Source organism: Megascapheus bottae, chromosome 25, assembly GCF_031878675.1.
Source record: "Megascapheus bottae isolate mThoBot1 chromosome 25, mThoBot2.hap1, whole genome shotgun sequence".
Lineage (NCBI taxonomy): Eukaryota > Metazoa > Chordata > Mammalia > Rodentia > Geomyidae > Megascapheus > Megascapheus bottae.
The window spans coordinates 8,684,799-8,698,563 of NC_143533.1; the positions used below are offsets into that span (position 1 = coordinate 8,684,799).

The 13,765-nt window shown below is 38.0% G+C and overlaps 1 protein-coding gene across 8 annotated transcripts in view; it reads left to right on the plus strand.

Annotated features, from left to right (window-relative positions):
* Positions 1–12,999, plus strand: part of Dennd4a (DENN domain containing 4A) — a 92,976-nt gene extending 79,977 nt beyond the window's left edge. For 5 of the 8 annotated variants that reach the window (XM_090358163.1, XM_090358161.1, XM_090358169.1 and 2 more), the window contains 9 exons: positions 1,476–1,651; positions 1,743–1,886; positions 3,617–3,815; positions 4,028–4,285; positions 5,184–5,301; positions 5,403–5,429; positions 5,878–6,040; positions 6,199–6,263; positions 9,910–12,999. In XM_090358163.1, the coding sequence (XP_090214289.1) occupies positions 1,476–1,651; positions 1,743–1,886; positions 3,617–3,815; positions 4,028–4,285; positions 5,184–5,301; positions 5,403–5,429; positions 5,878–6,040; positions 6,199–6,263; positions 9,910–10,046 (1,287 nt within the window). In that variant the 3' untranslated portion in view covers positions 10,047–12,999. The remainder of the gene's footprint in view (positions 1–1,475; positions 1,652–1,742; positions 1,887–3,616; positions 3,816–4,027; positions 4,286–5,183; positions 5,302–5,402; positions 5,430–5,877; positions 6,041–6,198; positions 6,264–9,909) is intronic. The other 3 variants (XM_090358165.1, XM_090358167.1, XM_090358168.1) reach the window with 3 other exon arrangements.
* The last annotated feature ends 766 nt before the right edge of the window (positions 13,000–13,765 follow it).

Genomic DNA, 13,765 nt, shown 5'->3' on the forward strand with positions numbered 1-13,765 from the left:
CCCGGGTCTTCATGCATGCTAGGCAAGCACTTTAACCACTAGGCCAAACTCCCGGTGGTTTATACCTATAATATTAGCTACTCAGAAGACTGAGATTTTAGGATTGTGGTTGAAACAAGCCAGCCCAGGCACAAAAGTCTGTGAAACTCTTTAATCTCCAGTTAGCCACCAAAAAGCTGGAAGTGGATCAGTGGTTCCAGTGATAGAGCAGAAATACTGAGGCACAGCACCCAAGCCCAGAGTTCAAACCCCAGTATTGACACACATAAAAAAATGCAGCATCCAAAAGTTTAGGATGTATATCTCATCTGAATGAAATTAAAATTTAATCTTGTTATTTCAGATTATGGAAGTCATGCTGCTTTATTAGAACAGTTCCATACTTTGAAATTGTAACAACATATAAAAACATGTAAATTTTCAACATGTGTATTAGTCTTTGTTATATCTTGGTTCCTTTTAAGCAACCGATTTTGCTATGCAAGAGAATTTTGACAAGGATGCAGGAAGCAATTCTGGCTTAGGTTGCCCACTTCTACTCTCATGATTTTCAACCTTCTTCCATTTCTGCTGCATATGCTTCCATATCCCATTTCCTTATTTTAAAACAGTGTTAGTTTCAGACTTCAAAAATTTTCTGGAAAATTGATTGCAAGTATATTTGTAAGTGTAGTTGCTATTTCATGCTAGTTATATAAGTAGATTTCCATATGATTTTGCAGCTTACGAATATTCTGTAACTTTGGGAATTTCTGTACTTTGTTAATATAATGACAGTATTTATAGCAGTGCTCCTTAAATTGTCTATAGCAGCAAACTAGGCTTGTTCTGTTTAATTTCTGATACTCATAAAATGCATGCATTACACACTGAGATGTTACAGCAGTGTCAAATTACAAATTTCTTTTCTTTTTTTTTGTACTGGGGATCATGCTTTCCTACTGGGCTACATCCCAGCCCTCAAATTACAGATTTCTAAATCATTACTTTACTCAGCAAAAGCCAGTAAGACTTTGTGGATGAGCTCTAGCCTGATAACTGCACTTGGGGTGTTGTTCCTGTTTTGTATGTTAATGTGTTAATGGCTAATTTTAGTTGCCACAATAAAAACATAGCTAATTTTATAGTAATTCTAATAGAAAATGCTCACTTAGGGTCAGAAGTGTGGCCTAATGGTAAAGTGCTTGCCTAGCATGCATGAGGCCCTGGATTCAATTCCTTGGTACCACATACATAGGAAGGAAAGAAGGAAGAAAGGGGGACGGGAGGGGAGGAGAAGAAAGGGAGGGGGAGGGTGGATGGAAGGAAATGCTCACAGAGCAAAATTTGGGGATAGACCAAACCAAATGTAGTTAATTTTTATTTATAATGTCTGAAATCTTCTAAGTTTTAACCTTTCCATAAGATTAAAATGACGTTAACGTCACATTCTACACTGACCAGCTTGCTTTATAAAGTACCATCTTCTCCCCTAGGTTCTCATCTCTAGTTGTTCTCGATGTAGAACGTGTGATTGTCTAGTCCATGATGAGGAAATCATGGCTGGATGGACAGCGGATGATTCAAACCTCAATACTACCTGCCCATTCTGTGGCAATCTTTTTTTACCCTTTCTCAATATTGAAATAAGAGACTTAAGACGACCTGGCAGGTAACTATATATACTTCTTTTCACTTCTTTCTGTTTAAGGATTATGTCTTCTAGAATGTTTCTGAGAAAGCCCCTTTGGTTGACATTCTAGATATTTTTTGAAATCAGCTCCATCTACAGAAACTGTGCACTTTCCATCCTTTTCAAGTCAGACAAGGCAGTCTTGTATTTCAACATCAGCCTCTGGTCTTGATACATCTGCTGTCTCTACTCAAGGGAAATTTGATCAAAACAGGTAAATATGATTTGAGAGAATTATTTTTAACATTGAACATGTTTTAGATGGTGACAGAAAAACCAGCTTGACCATTTCAAGGTTTAAATTTCTATGAAAAATAGGTATGCCTGTCATCTTAGCCCTCAAGAGATAAAGATAGAGATAGAGGGAATGTGAGTTTCGGGGTCATCTAGGGCTATATAGTGAGACTCTGTCTTGAATGGCTAATTAATATCTCTGAAAAGTAAACTCATTATATTATTAAAATAGTATTAAAAACTTTATGGGCCGGGAGTGTGGCCTAGTTGTAGAGTGTTTGCCTTGCATGCATACTACCTCAGTACCACATACACAGAAAAAACACCAGAAGTGATGCTGTGGCTCAAGTGATAGAGCTCTAGCCTTGAGAAAGCCCAAGGACAGTGTACAGGCCCTGAGTTCAAGCCCCAGGACTGGCAAAAAATAAAATAAAAATAAAAACTCTTAATAGCCTAAAATTTAAATATTGTTTTGATATGTTATATTTCATGAACTTCCAGAGTTTAACACACACACACACACACACACACACACACACACACACACACACACACGATAATGTTTATCAAGAAACATTATAGCTAGGTACTGAGTTCAGCCCCACAACTGATAAAAATAAAAAAGGAAGGAAGCAAGGTAGGCAGGCACACAGGTTGTTCATAGCTAATATAAAAACTGTAAAACTAAACTAAAACACAGAGTGAGACTAATCCCAATAATCTGTACTTAAATGCCGAATCAGCCTCCTACAGCTGCACAGACATTCTTGTCTATGGTAACTATTATGCAGAAAACAATGTCCATGTGGCCTGTTGAATCCTAAATAATTTCATAGTCAAACAAGAATCTGTACTTCTTTCATCGCAGATCTTTTGTAGCCTTGTCTGTCTCTCACTCATGACTCCTAAAGAATCATGTGTCTGTTTTCTCTACTTTGTATCCCTAAGAGAAGGTAATACTGTGTGCAAGTTATTCTCTAGCCAGCTTCAGAGTCTTTAGCTTGTAATACTAGCTACTCAGGAAATAGATCTGGAGGATCATGGCTCAAAGCCTGCCTAGGTCAAAAAGTTTATGAGACATTGTTTCCAAAATAACCAGCTAAACAAAAGCTGGTGGTGTGACTCAAGTGGTAGAGTGCCAGGTGAGTAAGTAAGCCAAGAGAATACAATGCCCTGACTTCAAACTCCAATACTACCCCAAAAAAAAAAAGAGTAGCTCAAACTTTATTCTGAAATTTAGCATGACTTATAACACGAATATCCTAAGATAGACGCTTGTGGTGGTTCACACCTATACTCTTAAGCTACTTGTGAGACCAAGATTGAAAGGATCACAGTTTGAAATTAGTTCAAAAAAAAAAAAAAAGCATGAAAGGTCTTCTTCAAACTGTAGCTGAACGTGATGGTATGCTAGCTACAGTAAGAAAACTAAAGTAGGCAGATTTCTGCCTAAGAATTTTTCCAGGCATGAAGAAAGACCTTACCTCAAAAATAATCAGTACAAAAATACTTTGGAGACATAGATCAATGGTAAGAACGCCTACCTAGCAGGCCTGAAGCACCAAGTTTGGATGGATGCATGGATGGATGGATGGATGGATGCATGGATGGACAGGTCATTTGTACAGTGAAACCTGAATAATATATTTCTTTTGATTTATTCTGCTATATCCAAAATAAGGTTCTTTTTTCCTTTTTTCAATGCCCAAGCAAATTTAAATCACAGGAAAATCCCTGTACCCGAAGTATTCAGATTCCCACCAATAGATCAAAAACAGCTGTGTCAAAATGCCCACTATTCCCAATGGCCAGGAGCATTAGTACTTATGGCCACTTGGATAAAGAGGATTCTGGAGGACAGAAACTGATTCCTACAGGGAGCCTGCCAGCTACTTTACAAGGGGCTACAGTATGTATTATTTTTAAATTTTTAAACTGATTATTCTCATAATTTTGTTCCCCTTGTCCTAAAAAGCCCAAGAAAAGTTCAATTTCATGATTCTCATGACTCTATGACAATTATATTACCTTTCCTCTTGTAGGGAATTATTCTCAGAAATATTTTTCCAATAACGTAGTATCATTGTTCTTATCTTTATCGTGTCTGTTTTGTTTATTCAGCAGGATTCTTTAGGATTAGAATGGCACCTTCCAAGTCCAGATCCTGTCACAGTTCCATATCTCAGTCCCCTAGTCGTCTGGAAGGAACTTGAGAGTTTGTTGGAGAACGAAGGTGACCATGCAATAACAGTGGCTGACTTTGTGGATCATCATCCAATTGTGTTTTGGAATTTGGTGTGGTACTTTAGGCGTCTCGACCTTCCAAGTAACTTACCAGGATTGATTCTTTCTTCTGAGCATTGTAACAAGTATTCAAAGGTATGAAAATTAAATTTAAAGTCAGTGATAGGGCTGGGAGACTTGGCTCAAGTGGGAAAGCACTTGCCTAGCAAATAAGAGGCCCTGAGTTCAAATCCCAGCACCACCAAAAATCAAGGTCCTAAGTTCAATTCCCAATTCTTTCTCACCCAAGTTAGGTACTTGAGTGAAAAGTTTTCTACTTTAGAGATCATTAGCTTCTCAACTCAGCTTATCTTCCTCTAGGGGATACCAAATACATATATAACCAGTCATTTTCTAGTTTTTTAATCTTCTGTACATCTACATCCTAAAAACAATATTTTGTATGTGCCAATTCTAGACTGTGTACGCAAAGCCTGGGTGATGTCCCTGAGTTTTTTTGGTTTTTTTTACTTTTTTATTTGTTTTGTTTTGTTTTTTGCTAAAGGCTCGCTCTCTACCACTTAAGCCACAGCTCTGGTTTTTTGGTGATTAATTAGAGATAAAAGTCTCATGGATTTCAGCCGGGAGTTTGGCCTAGTGGTTAAAGTGCTTGCCTAGCAAGCACGAAGACCCGGGTTCGATTCCTTGGTACCACATACATACAAAAAAAGCCGGAAGTGGTGCTGAGGCTCAAGTGGTAGAGCTCTAGCCTTGAGAAAGTCCAAGGACAGTGCTCAGGCCCTGAGCTCAAGCCCAGGACTGGCAAAAAAAAAAAAAAAGTCTCATGGATTTCTCTACTCAAAAGTTAAAGCTAACTGCTTAAAGCTAGCTTCAAACCATGATCTGTAGATCTCAGCCTCCTGAGTAGCCAGGATTACAGGCTTGAACTACCGGTTCCTGGCTCTTAAAAGTATTTTCATGAGGACTCTATAAAATATTTACATCAAATTATTACATAATGGCCATTAATGAATGCTTTGTATCCTCAACACAGATTCCCCGTCACTGTATGTCAGAAGATAGTAAATATGTTTTAATACAAATGTTATGGGACAATATGAAATTACACCAGGATCCAGGACAGCCCCTATATATCCTCTGGAACGCCCACAGTAAGTGCCATCAGAAGCTTATTCGTAGGAGACTGACCTCTACTAGCTTTAATAGCCTCAACTCATGTATAACTACTTCACTGTACTATTTTGTCTTACAGGTCAAAATCGTACTCTTTTGTTTGAGAGTGAGTGTTCAGTTCAATTTTTTTTTTAGTGCTACCTTCTATGGAAGTCAAACTTTTTGGTGTTTTGCTTTAATTTGGTTTTGAGGGGGGGTGCTATGTTTGTGCTAGAGGGGCTAGTTTTGTTTTGTATAATTCTGCTTTGAGTGCATCACTTGTCCCAGTTTCTTCTTTTTTATGTATTTTTGTTTCCATCCTGGCTGCCAACATAGTTATTTCAGGCACTGTATTAAAGAAAAATGTTTTTAGTTATTGTCTGAGGCCATAAAAAGCTTTAGGCTTATTTTTATCATTGGTTATCTATATTTTTTGCTTTCCTTAATTCTTAGATGTATATTCCTTTGTGTGTTTCCTTAATTTATTTTCAGTGCTTTGTAATGTTTTAAATAAGTATTAGTTGCTGTTTGTTTTATTTTCCTTTTCCTTAATCTGTTCTCTTATTCTTTTATAGCCCAGAAGTATCCAATGGTCCATTTGTTGCAAAAAAATGATAACTCATTTAACCAGGAATTACTGAAAAGTATGGTTAAGAGCATTAAGATGAATGATGTTTATGGACCAATGAGTCAGATTCTAGAGACACTGAGTAAGTGTCCACATTTTAAAAGACAGAGGTAGGTTATTCTCTTAACTGAACATACTGTTCTCTAAGCAGTTTCATTTTGTTGCATGGTCATTTCTAGTGTGCTTCATGTTTGTATTAGCATAAGCCGGGTGTAGAGAAGATCAAGTGTCTGAATCCTCACATTTTCTCTGTGCCTTTCCTTCCTAGGAGCTTATACCGAGAAATACTGTTTCTCTCACTTGTGGCGCTGGGAAGAGAAAACATTGACATAGGTAACACAGCATAATAAATAGCATAATGTTCATGTAGTACAGGGTAGCTTTTCTAAGTATTTTATTGGTCTTTAATATATTAATAGTGCTTTATTAGAAAGTTGTTTCTTTGGGGTTTTTTTAGTTTCATTTTATTGTCAGGATGATGTATAGAGGGGTTACAGTGAGTCCATTTCTTGTTGAACATTGTTACTCCCCTCCCACATTTTTTCCCATTCTCCCCCCATTACCCCCCTCCCAAAGTTGTAGAGTTCATTTCCAACATATTGCCTTGTGAGTATCACTGTTACATTGGGTCACCCTTTGTCTTTTGTCTCACCATTTAGTTGTTTCATTCCCCTTCTCTAATTCAAATAAACATATATACAATACACCAGGTACCAAAATTGGATACAGTGACAACAGGGGATAAACCATAGGGAGTTTAAAAGAAAAAGAAAAAGAGGGCCGGGAGTTTGGCCTAGTGGTAGAGTGCTTGCCTAGCATGCATGAAGACCTGGGTTCGATTCCTCAGTACCACATACATAGAAAAAAGCCAGAAGTGGTGCTGAGACTGAAGTGGTAGAGTGCTAGCCTTGAGAAAGTCCAAGGACAGTGCTCAGGCCCTGAGCCCAAGCCCAAGCCTGGCAAAAAAAAAAAAAAAGAAAGAACTTTACATAGTACATAGTATAATAACCACAAAAAACTCTTGTCTATTTTTATCTAATGTAAAACATACATTGATACTTTTATTGTGAAAGCAGTAATAATGATAAATAATAAGTTAGGTGCCAGTGGCTCAAACCTGTAATCCTAACTACTAAGAAGGCCAAGATCTAAGGATCGTGGTTCAAAGCCAGCCCAAGCAGGAAAGTCCTCGATTCTCTAATCTGTAATAAACTACTCAGAAAAAGCCAGAAGGGGCCCTGTGGCCCAAGTGGTAGAGTGCCAGACTTGAGCAAAAGAAGGTCAGGGACAGAGCCCAGACCCAGAATTTAAGCCCCAGGATCAGCAAAAAAAAAAAAAAAAAAAAGATAGAGATAATGTGAGTTTTTTTTAGTTCTCATAATATAGCCAGTGTGTTTTCTTTTTCTTTTCTTTTCTTTTTTTTTTTTTTTTTTTTTTTTGTCGGTCATGGGGCTTGAACTCTGAGCCTGGATGCTGTTCCTGAGCGCTTCAGCTCAAGGCTAAAACCCTTTCCCTTGAGCCACAACACCACTTTCCCTTTTCTAGTGGTTAATTGGAGATAAGAGTCTCCTGGTCTTTTTTTTTTTTTTTTTTTTTGCTTGAGCTCAGGGCCTGAGCACTGTCCTTGGACTTTTTCTATGTATGTGGCACCATGGAATTGAACCCAGGTCTTTATGCATGCGAGGAAAGCACTCTACCACTAGGCCAAACTCCCAGCCTGAATCTCATGGTCTTTAGTGCCGGGGCTAGCTTTGAACCTTGATCCTCAGATCACAGCCTCCTGAGTAGTTAGGATTACAGGCATGAGCCATTGCACCCAGCTGGCCAGTGTATTTTCTCATATAATTCTCTCAAAATTCCTTTGAGAATAGGTACTATTAGATTTCTGTATTATTGAAGATACTGAGGATCTGAGAGGTAGGTCACTTTATCTTGGTTTCATGTATATAATAGAGCTATATTTAAACCAAGCTGTCTCAATTTCCAAATGCATGCTTTTAAGTATGACCTCATTTATTAATGACATTAAGCTTGCTCAGAAAGAACCAAGTAGCTAAATATATATTTTAGGAGCTCCCAAGCTTTTTTTGGTTAGTCATCTCCTATTGTTGTGTTTAGCCTGTTGTGGTCATGATTTAGAAAGACAGGATCTCACTGTGTTACCCGGGATGTTCTCACTCTTATGCCTAAGTGAGCCTCCTATCCCGGCCTCTTGAGTAAACAGGAACTACAGTGTTGGAAATCACTTCCAGCTAGGCTAGCATCTTTGTTAGACAAAAAGAAGGCTGATGCTAGACCTACTATAAATAGCTGTCAAGCATTGAGAGATTCTAGTATCTTTTTGTCATTCTATTGGGGAGTTCACAGGTTTATGAATGGATTGATGAAGATGATCATTGATAACAAGCAGTTCATCAGATTTGAGTGGTATCTGACTTGGATGCCCAGCCTACGACCACTCACCTGTGAATGAGAAAATGTATGATAACTCATGCTTCAGTTAGGTGGCTATACATTGGTCTTTGCAAAACCGAGTCAATTCTTTTCAGCATGATCATTTGATTTGACTTTAAAACACCGTAATCATTTATTAATGACCTCAGCATCATGGTGATAATGTATAACAAGCATGTGCATTATTTTCAAGCTCCTCAGTGGAGACCAGATAAGCAAGCTTTGTAGAAGGCAAGGCTCTTCTTGTACTGGCTTCCCAATAAGTCCATAGAAAGTAAGGGAGAGAGCACAATTGTTTCTGAGTGAAATAGAAAGCCACGCACAGCCAGCTCTAACTAGATATTTCAAGAGTTTATTAGCTTCCAGCCAACCAGAAGTGAGTAAATTGTCCTCCTGAGCACTGTCAGCTTTCATTTCAGGAGACCAAGTATGGAATTTAGCAGCAAGGAATGTGTAGGGGTAAGATGGCAAGCATTTTACGTAATGCAGTTATCAGAGGAGTGTAGAATTTTAAATATTTTAAGACAAAAAAAAGACTAGTTAGAAAGACAGCAAATTTGGTATTTAGAACATGTAAGTGAAAAATTGGCTTACACTGAAATGGCCTTAAAGATTCTAGCTATGGGGCTGAGAGTTTGGCCTAGTGGTAGAGTGCTTGCCTAGCATGCACAAAGACCCAGGTTCAATTCCTCAGTACCACCTACATAGAAAAAAGCCAGAAGTGGTGCTATGGCTCAAGTGGCAGAGCTCTAGCCTTGAGAAAACCCAAGGACAGTGCTCAGGCCCTCAGCCCAAGCCCAGGACTGACAAAAAAAAAAAAAAAAAAAAAAAGAGCTATGAAGCCAAGACATAAATGGAACCGTATGGAGTGTCTTTAGGGGAAAAAAGTCAGGTGACATTGTAGTTGGAAGTTGTATTAAACTGATGACTATCTGGTTAAAATAAATCTGAGAAGCTTTGGAGGCATTCCAATAGAAATGTAAAATGTAAAGCTGGCACTGATGGCTCACACCTGTAATCCTACCTGCTCAAGAGGCTGAGATCTGAAGATTGTGGTTCAAAGCCAGCCTAAGAGGAGAATCTTGAATTCAGGCCTAAGTACTCTCCCTGAGCTTCTTTTTTTTTTTTTTTTGCCAGTCCTCGGCCTTGAACTCAGGGCCTGGGCACTTTCCTTGGGCTTTCTCAAGGCTAGAGCTCTACCACTTGAGCCACAGCTCTACATCTGGCTTTTTCTGTGTATGTGGTACCAAGGAATCCAACCCAGGGCTTTGTGCATGCTAGGCAAGCACTCTACCACTAGGCCACATTCCCAGCCCTATTCAGGGATTTTTTTAAACATCTGTACTAAGTAAAAATCAGTGTGTGTGATCTAACCCTGAAATACTGTGGTCTCTAAGGTTCCCTATCTAGCCTTGAAAACTGTGGTCCTTTGCATAGCAGTATCCCTTGCTTTTGTGGTTTTATTGTAATATAGAACTCAGCTGTGGTCAACATCAGACATCAATTTTGGTCTTTATTTTTGTAGATGCATTTGACAAGGAGTACAAGATGGCCTATGATCGCCTCACACCTAGTCAAGTCAAGAGTACACACAACTGTGACAGGCCACCAAGCACGGGAGTGATGGAATGTCGAAAAACCTTTGGAGAACCTTATCTTTAGATGTGTGTGTGTGTGTGTGTGTGTGTGTGTGTGTGTGTGTGTGTGTGTTGGTTCACTGTGTATTGTATAGTCATTGTACAAAATAACACTTTTAGACTCTAAACTTTTTTTTCTTAGCTTCTTGCGAATGCATTTGTAAATGGTTTGGAAAGTTCAGAGGCTTATGTATAGAATGCTTTCAGAAGAGAATCATGACAAACAGGGAGAGACACTTTGTTTCCCCTTCTTTATTCTTTTACCTTTAACTCCTTGTATTTTTGTGATGAGGAAATCCCTAAATTGGTTGCCATAAAATGAGACAACTTTTTTTATGGTTTCTTTGGGAAGAGACGGATGGAAAAATCATGTGTGAAACTTAAACAGAGATGGGAGATCAAAGTATCTCCTGTTTTCATAGATTAATTCCAATGTTTTGACCATGAAGTTGTATTATACATATTTTAAATTGTTTATAGTAAGTTGATATTTTTTTAATTTTAAAATTTAATATAGCAAACTTAAAATGAATTTAAACTTTCAAAGCAAGGGTTTATTTCGTCTGCTGCTATTTGAAGTAATTAGTACAGCTGCAGGTCTCTATGTAAGTCTACCGATCTATTTTTTTTATTACTTGGGAGAGTAAATTTAAATTGTCAGTGCTAGTGTCAGTGTTAGCCCTAAGTCTGACAGTGGTGACAATGTTAGCCCTCAGGGGCTGACAATGTTAGGCCTAAGTCTGACAGTGGTGAGCGTGTCACAGCAGTCAGTATGCACTGCCCAGAGGCTCAGCAAGCCTTGTGCAAGGAGAGCAAGACAGGTTCACTATGCTGAGTCCAGACTCTCCACTATTGCTTGTGGACATATACAGTAGACAGAGGAAATAGCTCACAATCCAAATATCAATTTCAATTGTAATGTGGTACCTGAAAACCTACTTTGGGAAATATGATAAGACAGTTTATCTCAAATTTCATCCTTATTTTAATACCTAAAATACTGGGTTTGATGCAAATTGTCCTATAAAACATTTATCTGAAATATGATTTACTGATAATATTCTGTTAATACTATATATAAATATTCAGAGTATTTTTGAAAGTAAACAAATAGTAATCGTCTAAAAGTATAGCCACATAGAATTCCCCATATTGAGGAACTTAGCTTTTTCAACAAGCTTCAGAATCTGAAGTTTATGAAATCTAAAAATGCAGAAATATCCGTAAATCAAATAATAAATTGTTTAAATACCATAGATATTTAATTGACTTTGAAAATATATTTTTAATTCTGTTGTTTCTAATAACACTTTCTTTGAGTAATTTCTTATACGAAAAAGCATTCTTTGGCCTTTAGAATTATTATACATGTTTAAATAAACGTATGTGTGCATTCATGGATCATTAATGAAGGAAGTCTCTAGCTATTATAAAGAAAAAAAAAAGAACTGAATAGTTCCAAATTAGGTATGTAAAACCAATGTAGTACACAACACGTGAACTAGAAATGTCTTGAAGTCCCAACTCAGAATTAGTTCAGCCACAGAAACCATTATTTTAAAAAATTTTAGCCAGTCACCAATGGTTCATGCCTGTAATCCTGTCTGCTCAAAAGTGGATGGAGATCTGAAGGTTTTGATAAAAGCTAAGCAGACTCTCACCTCCAATTGACCAGCAAAAGGCCAGAGAGTAGATTTAGGACTCGAATGGTAGAGTGCCAGCCAGCCTTGAGCAAAATAAATGAATAAATAAATAAATAAGCATTAGCCTGAGACTCTGAGTTCAAGCTGGTGCACACACACACAATGCAAAGATGAAAGATGATATTTGGCTCATGGTTCTGAAGGCTGGGAAGTTGAGGAGCATTGCTGGCTTTGGGTGAAGACTTCCTCATAAGGTGGCAGAGGATGTCATGGAAGACAGCTCCAGAAAAACAAATGAACAGCACCAAGCTGAACCAGCTCACAGCTCTACTTTGATGAATAGTTAGAAACAGTGTAAAAATACGTGAAACTTCAATTCCTTTGAAGCTGAACATGCTTACTTGAAAAACCTGGTGCTAAGCACATCAACCTTCCTCCCCTTTGTAAATACTGCTGCTCCCTGGGCTCTCTGCTTATCCACATCCTAATGGAGTCCTATGTTCCCTAAATTATTTGAAAATTGATGGACACTTTCGATAGGCGAGACTTCTGGTCTTGGTAGTAAACAGCCCTCCACAGTCCTGGAGGATCTGCTTCTGATTCTCATTTTTTAAAAATTGCACTACTACTTTTCTGTTATACAAGCAAAATGTAAGGATCATCATTTATGATGGTCTGACCCAAATGAGTGAGGCAGAGTTCATCCTTTATGGTTCAAACACACTTGGAAACATTAGTATCATTTTTATTTCAACAGGTCCTGAGTTTAATTTCACTTTTGAAAAAAGTTATCCTTCCTTTGCTTTTATGCCCCAAAGAATATTACTGCACAAAATCTTTTCAAACATAAAACCTGAATACAAAGTAGCAAACCGTGCTCCAAAGAAAATTAAACTAGGGATCACCCTTTAAAACTTGCATTCAAACTTTTTTTTAAAAAAAAGTTTTTTATCTCTTGACTATGTAATCTCTCTTACTCTCTTAGTTTGCTTCTGTTTAAATTGTTGAAAATAAATCATTCTGTATGCTAGTGTAATGTTACTACTTTTGTCATTATGTCTGAATGTTACACATTTGATGTTATTTCATATTTCAGGTATTTAACTTTTTCTTCCTGTTGGCAGGTAGAGAATTATGCAGCTATTCATCTTCAGATTGTGTCTTTTCTCCCCCTCCCCGGCTTTTCTGAACTCCTTTCCTTTAAAAACCTTAAAACTATCATCTTATTTTATTGTCAAGGTTTCTAATGTGTCGCCTCATTTTTGTATATAGAGAAATGGCCCTGGAAAATGTTGATTCAACATTTTAGGCAATAAAAACTTATTTTTTACCTGATGCTGAAGATTACTGCTATACTTCAATGCAACAAATGTCAGCCCGTTCTACACATTGTGTCGTATTTTAAATACTTTGTAATGTGCAGAAAAATCTTCGTTGATGTGCAGCGGTTCAGTTTTATTTTTACATCCTCTACTAAAACTTCAGAGTTGTCATTAGTCACTTTAGGTCATAGCAAGAAGAGAAAGAACAGCCTCTTTGAGTGTTTGACCTTAGAATCGCAGGTAGCATGTTCTGTGCTTTCTATCAGGGTGCAACACTAATCTGTGCTTCGGAATCAAAATCTAATAGCCACATTACCTTAACATCCTAGGTCCTTGGTAACTTTTTTTTTTTTTTTTTTTTTTTTTTTTTTTGCCAGTCCTGGGCTTGAGCTCAGGGCCTGAGCACTGTCCTTGGACTTTCTCAAGGCTAGAGCTCTACCACTTGAGCCTCAGCACCACTTCCGGCTTTTTTCTATGTATGTGGTACCGAGGAATCGAACCCGGGTCCTCATGCATGCTAGGCAAGCACCTTAACCACTAGGCCAAACTCCCGGCCCCGATAACTTTTTTTTTTGTGTGCCAATCCTGGCGCTTGAACTCAGGTCCTACGCACTATCCTTGGACTTCCTTAAGACTAATACCCTACCATTTGAGCCACAGCACCACTTTCAGCTTTTTTCTATGTGTGTGGTACCAAAAGATGGAACCCAGGGTTTCATGCATGCTAGACAAGCACTCTACCACTAAGCCACATGATGGCCCAGTACTTGATATCCTTA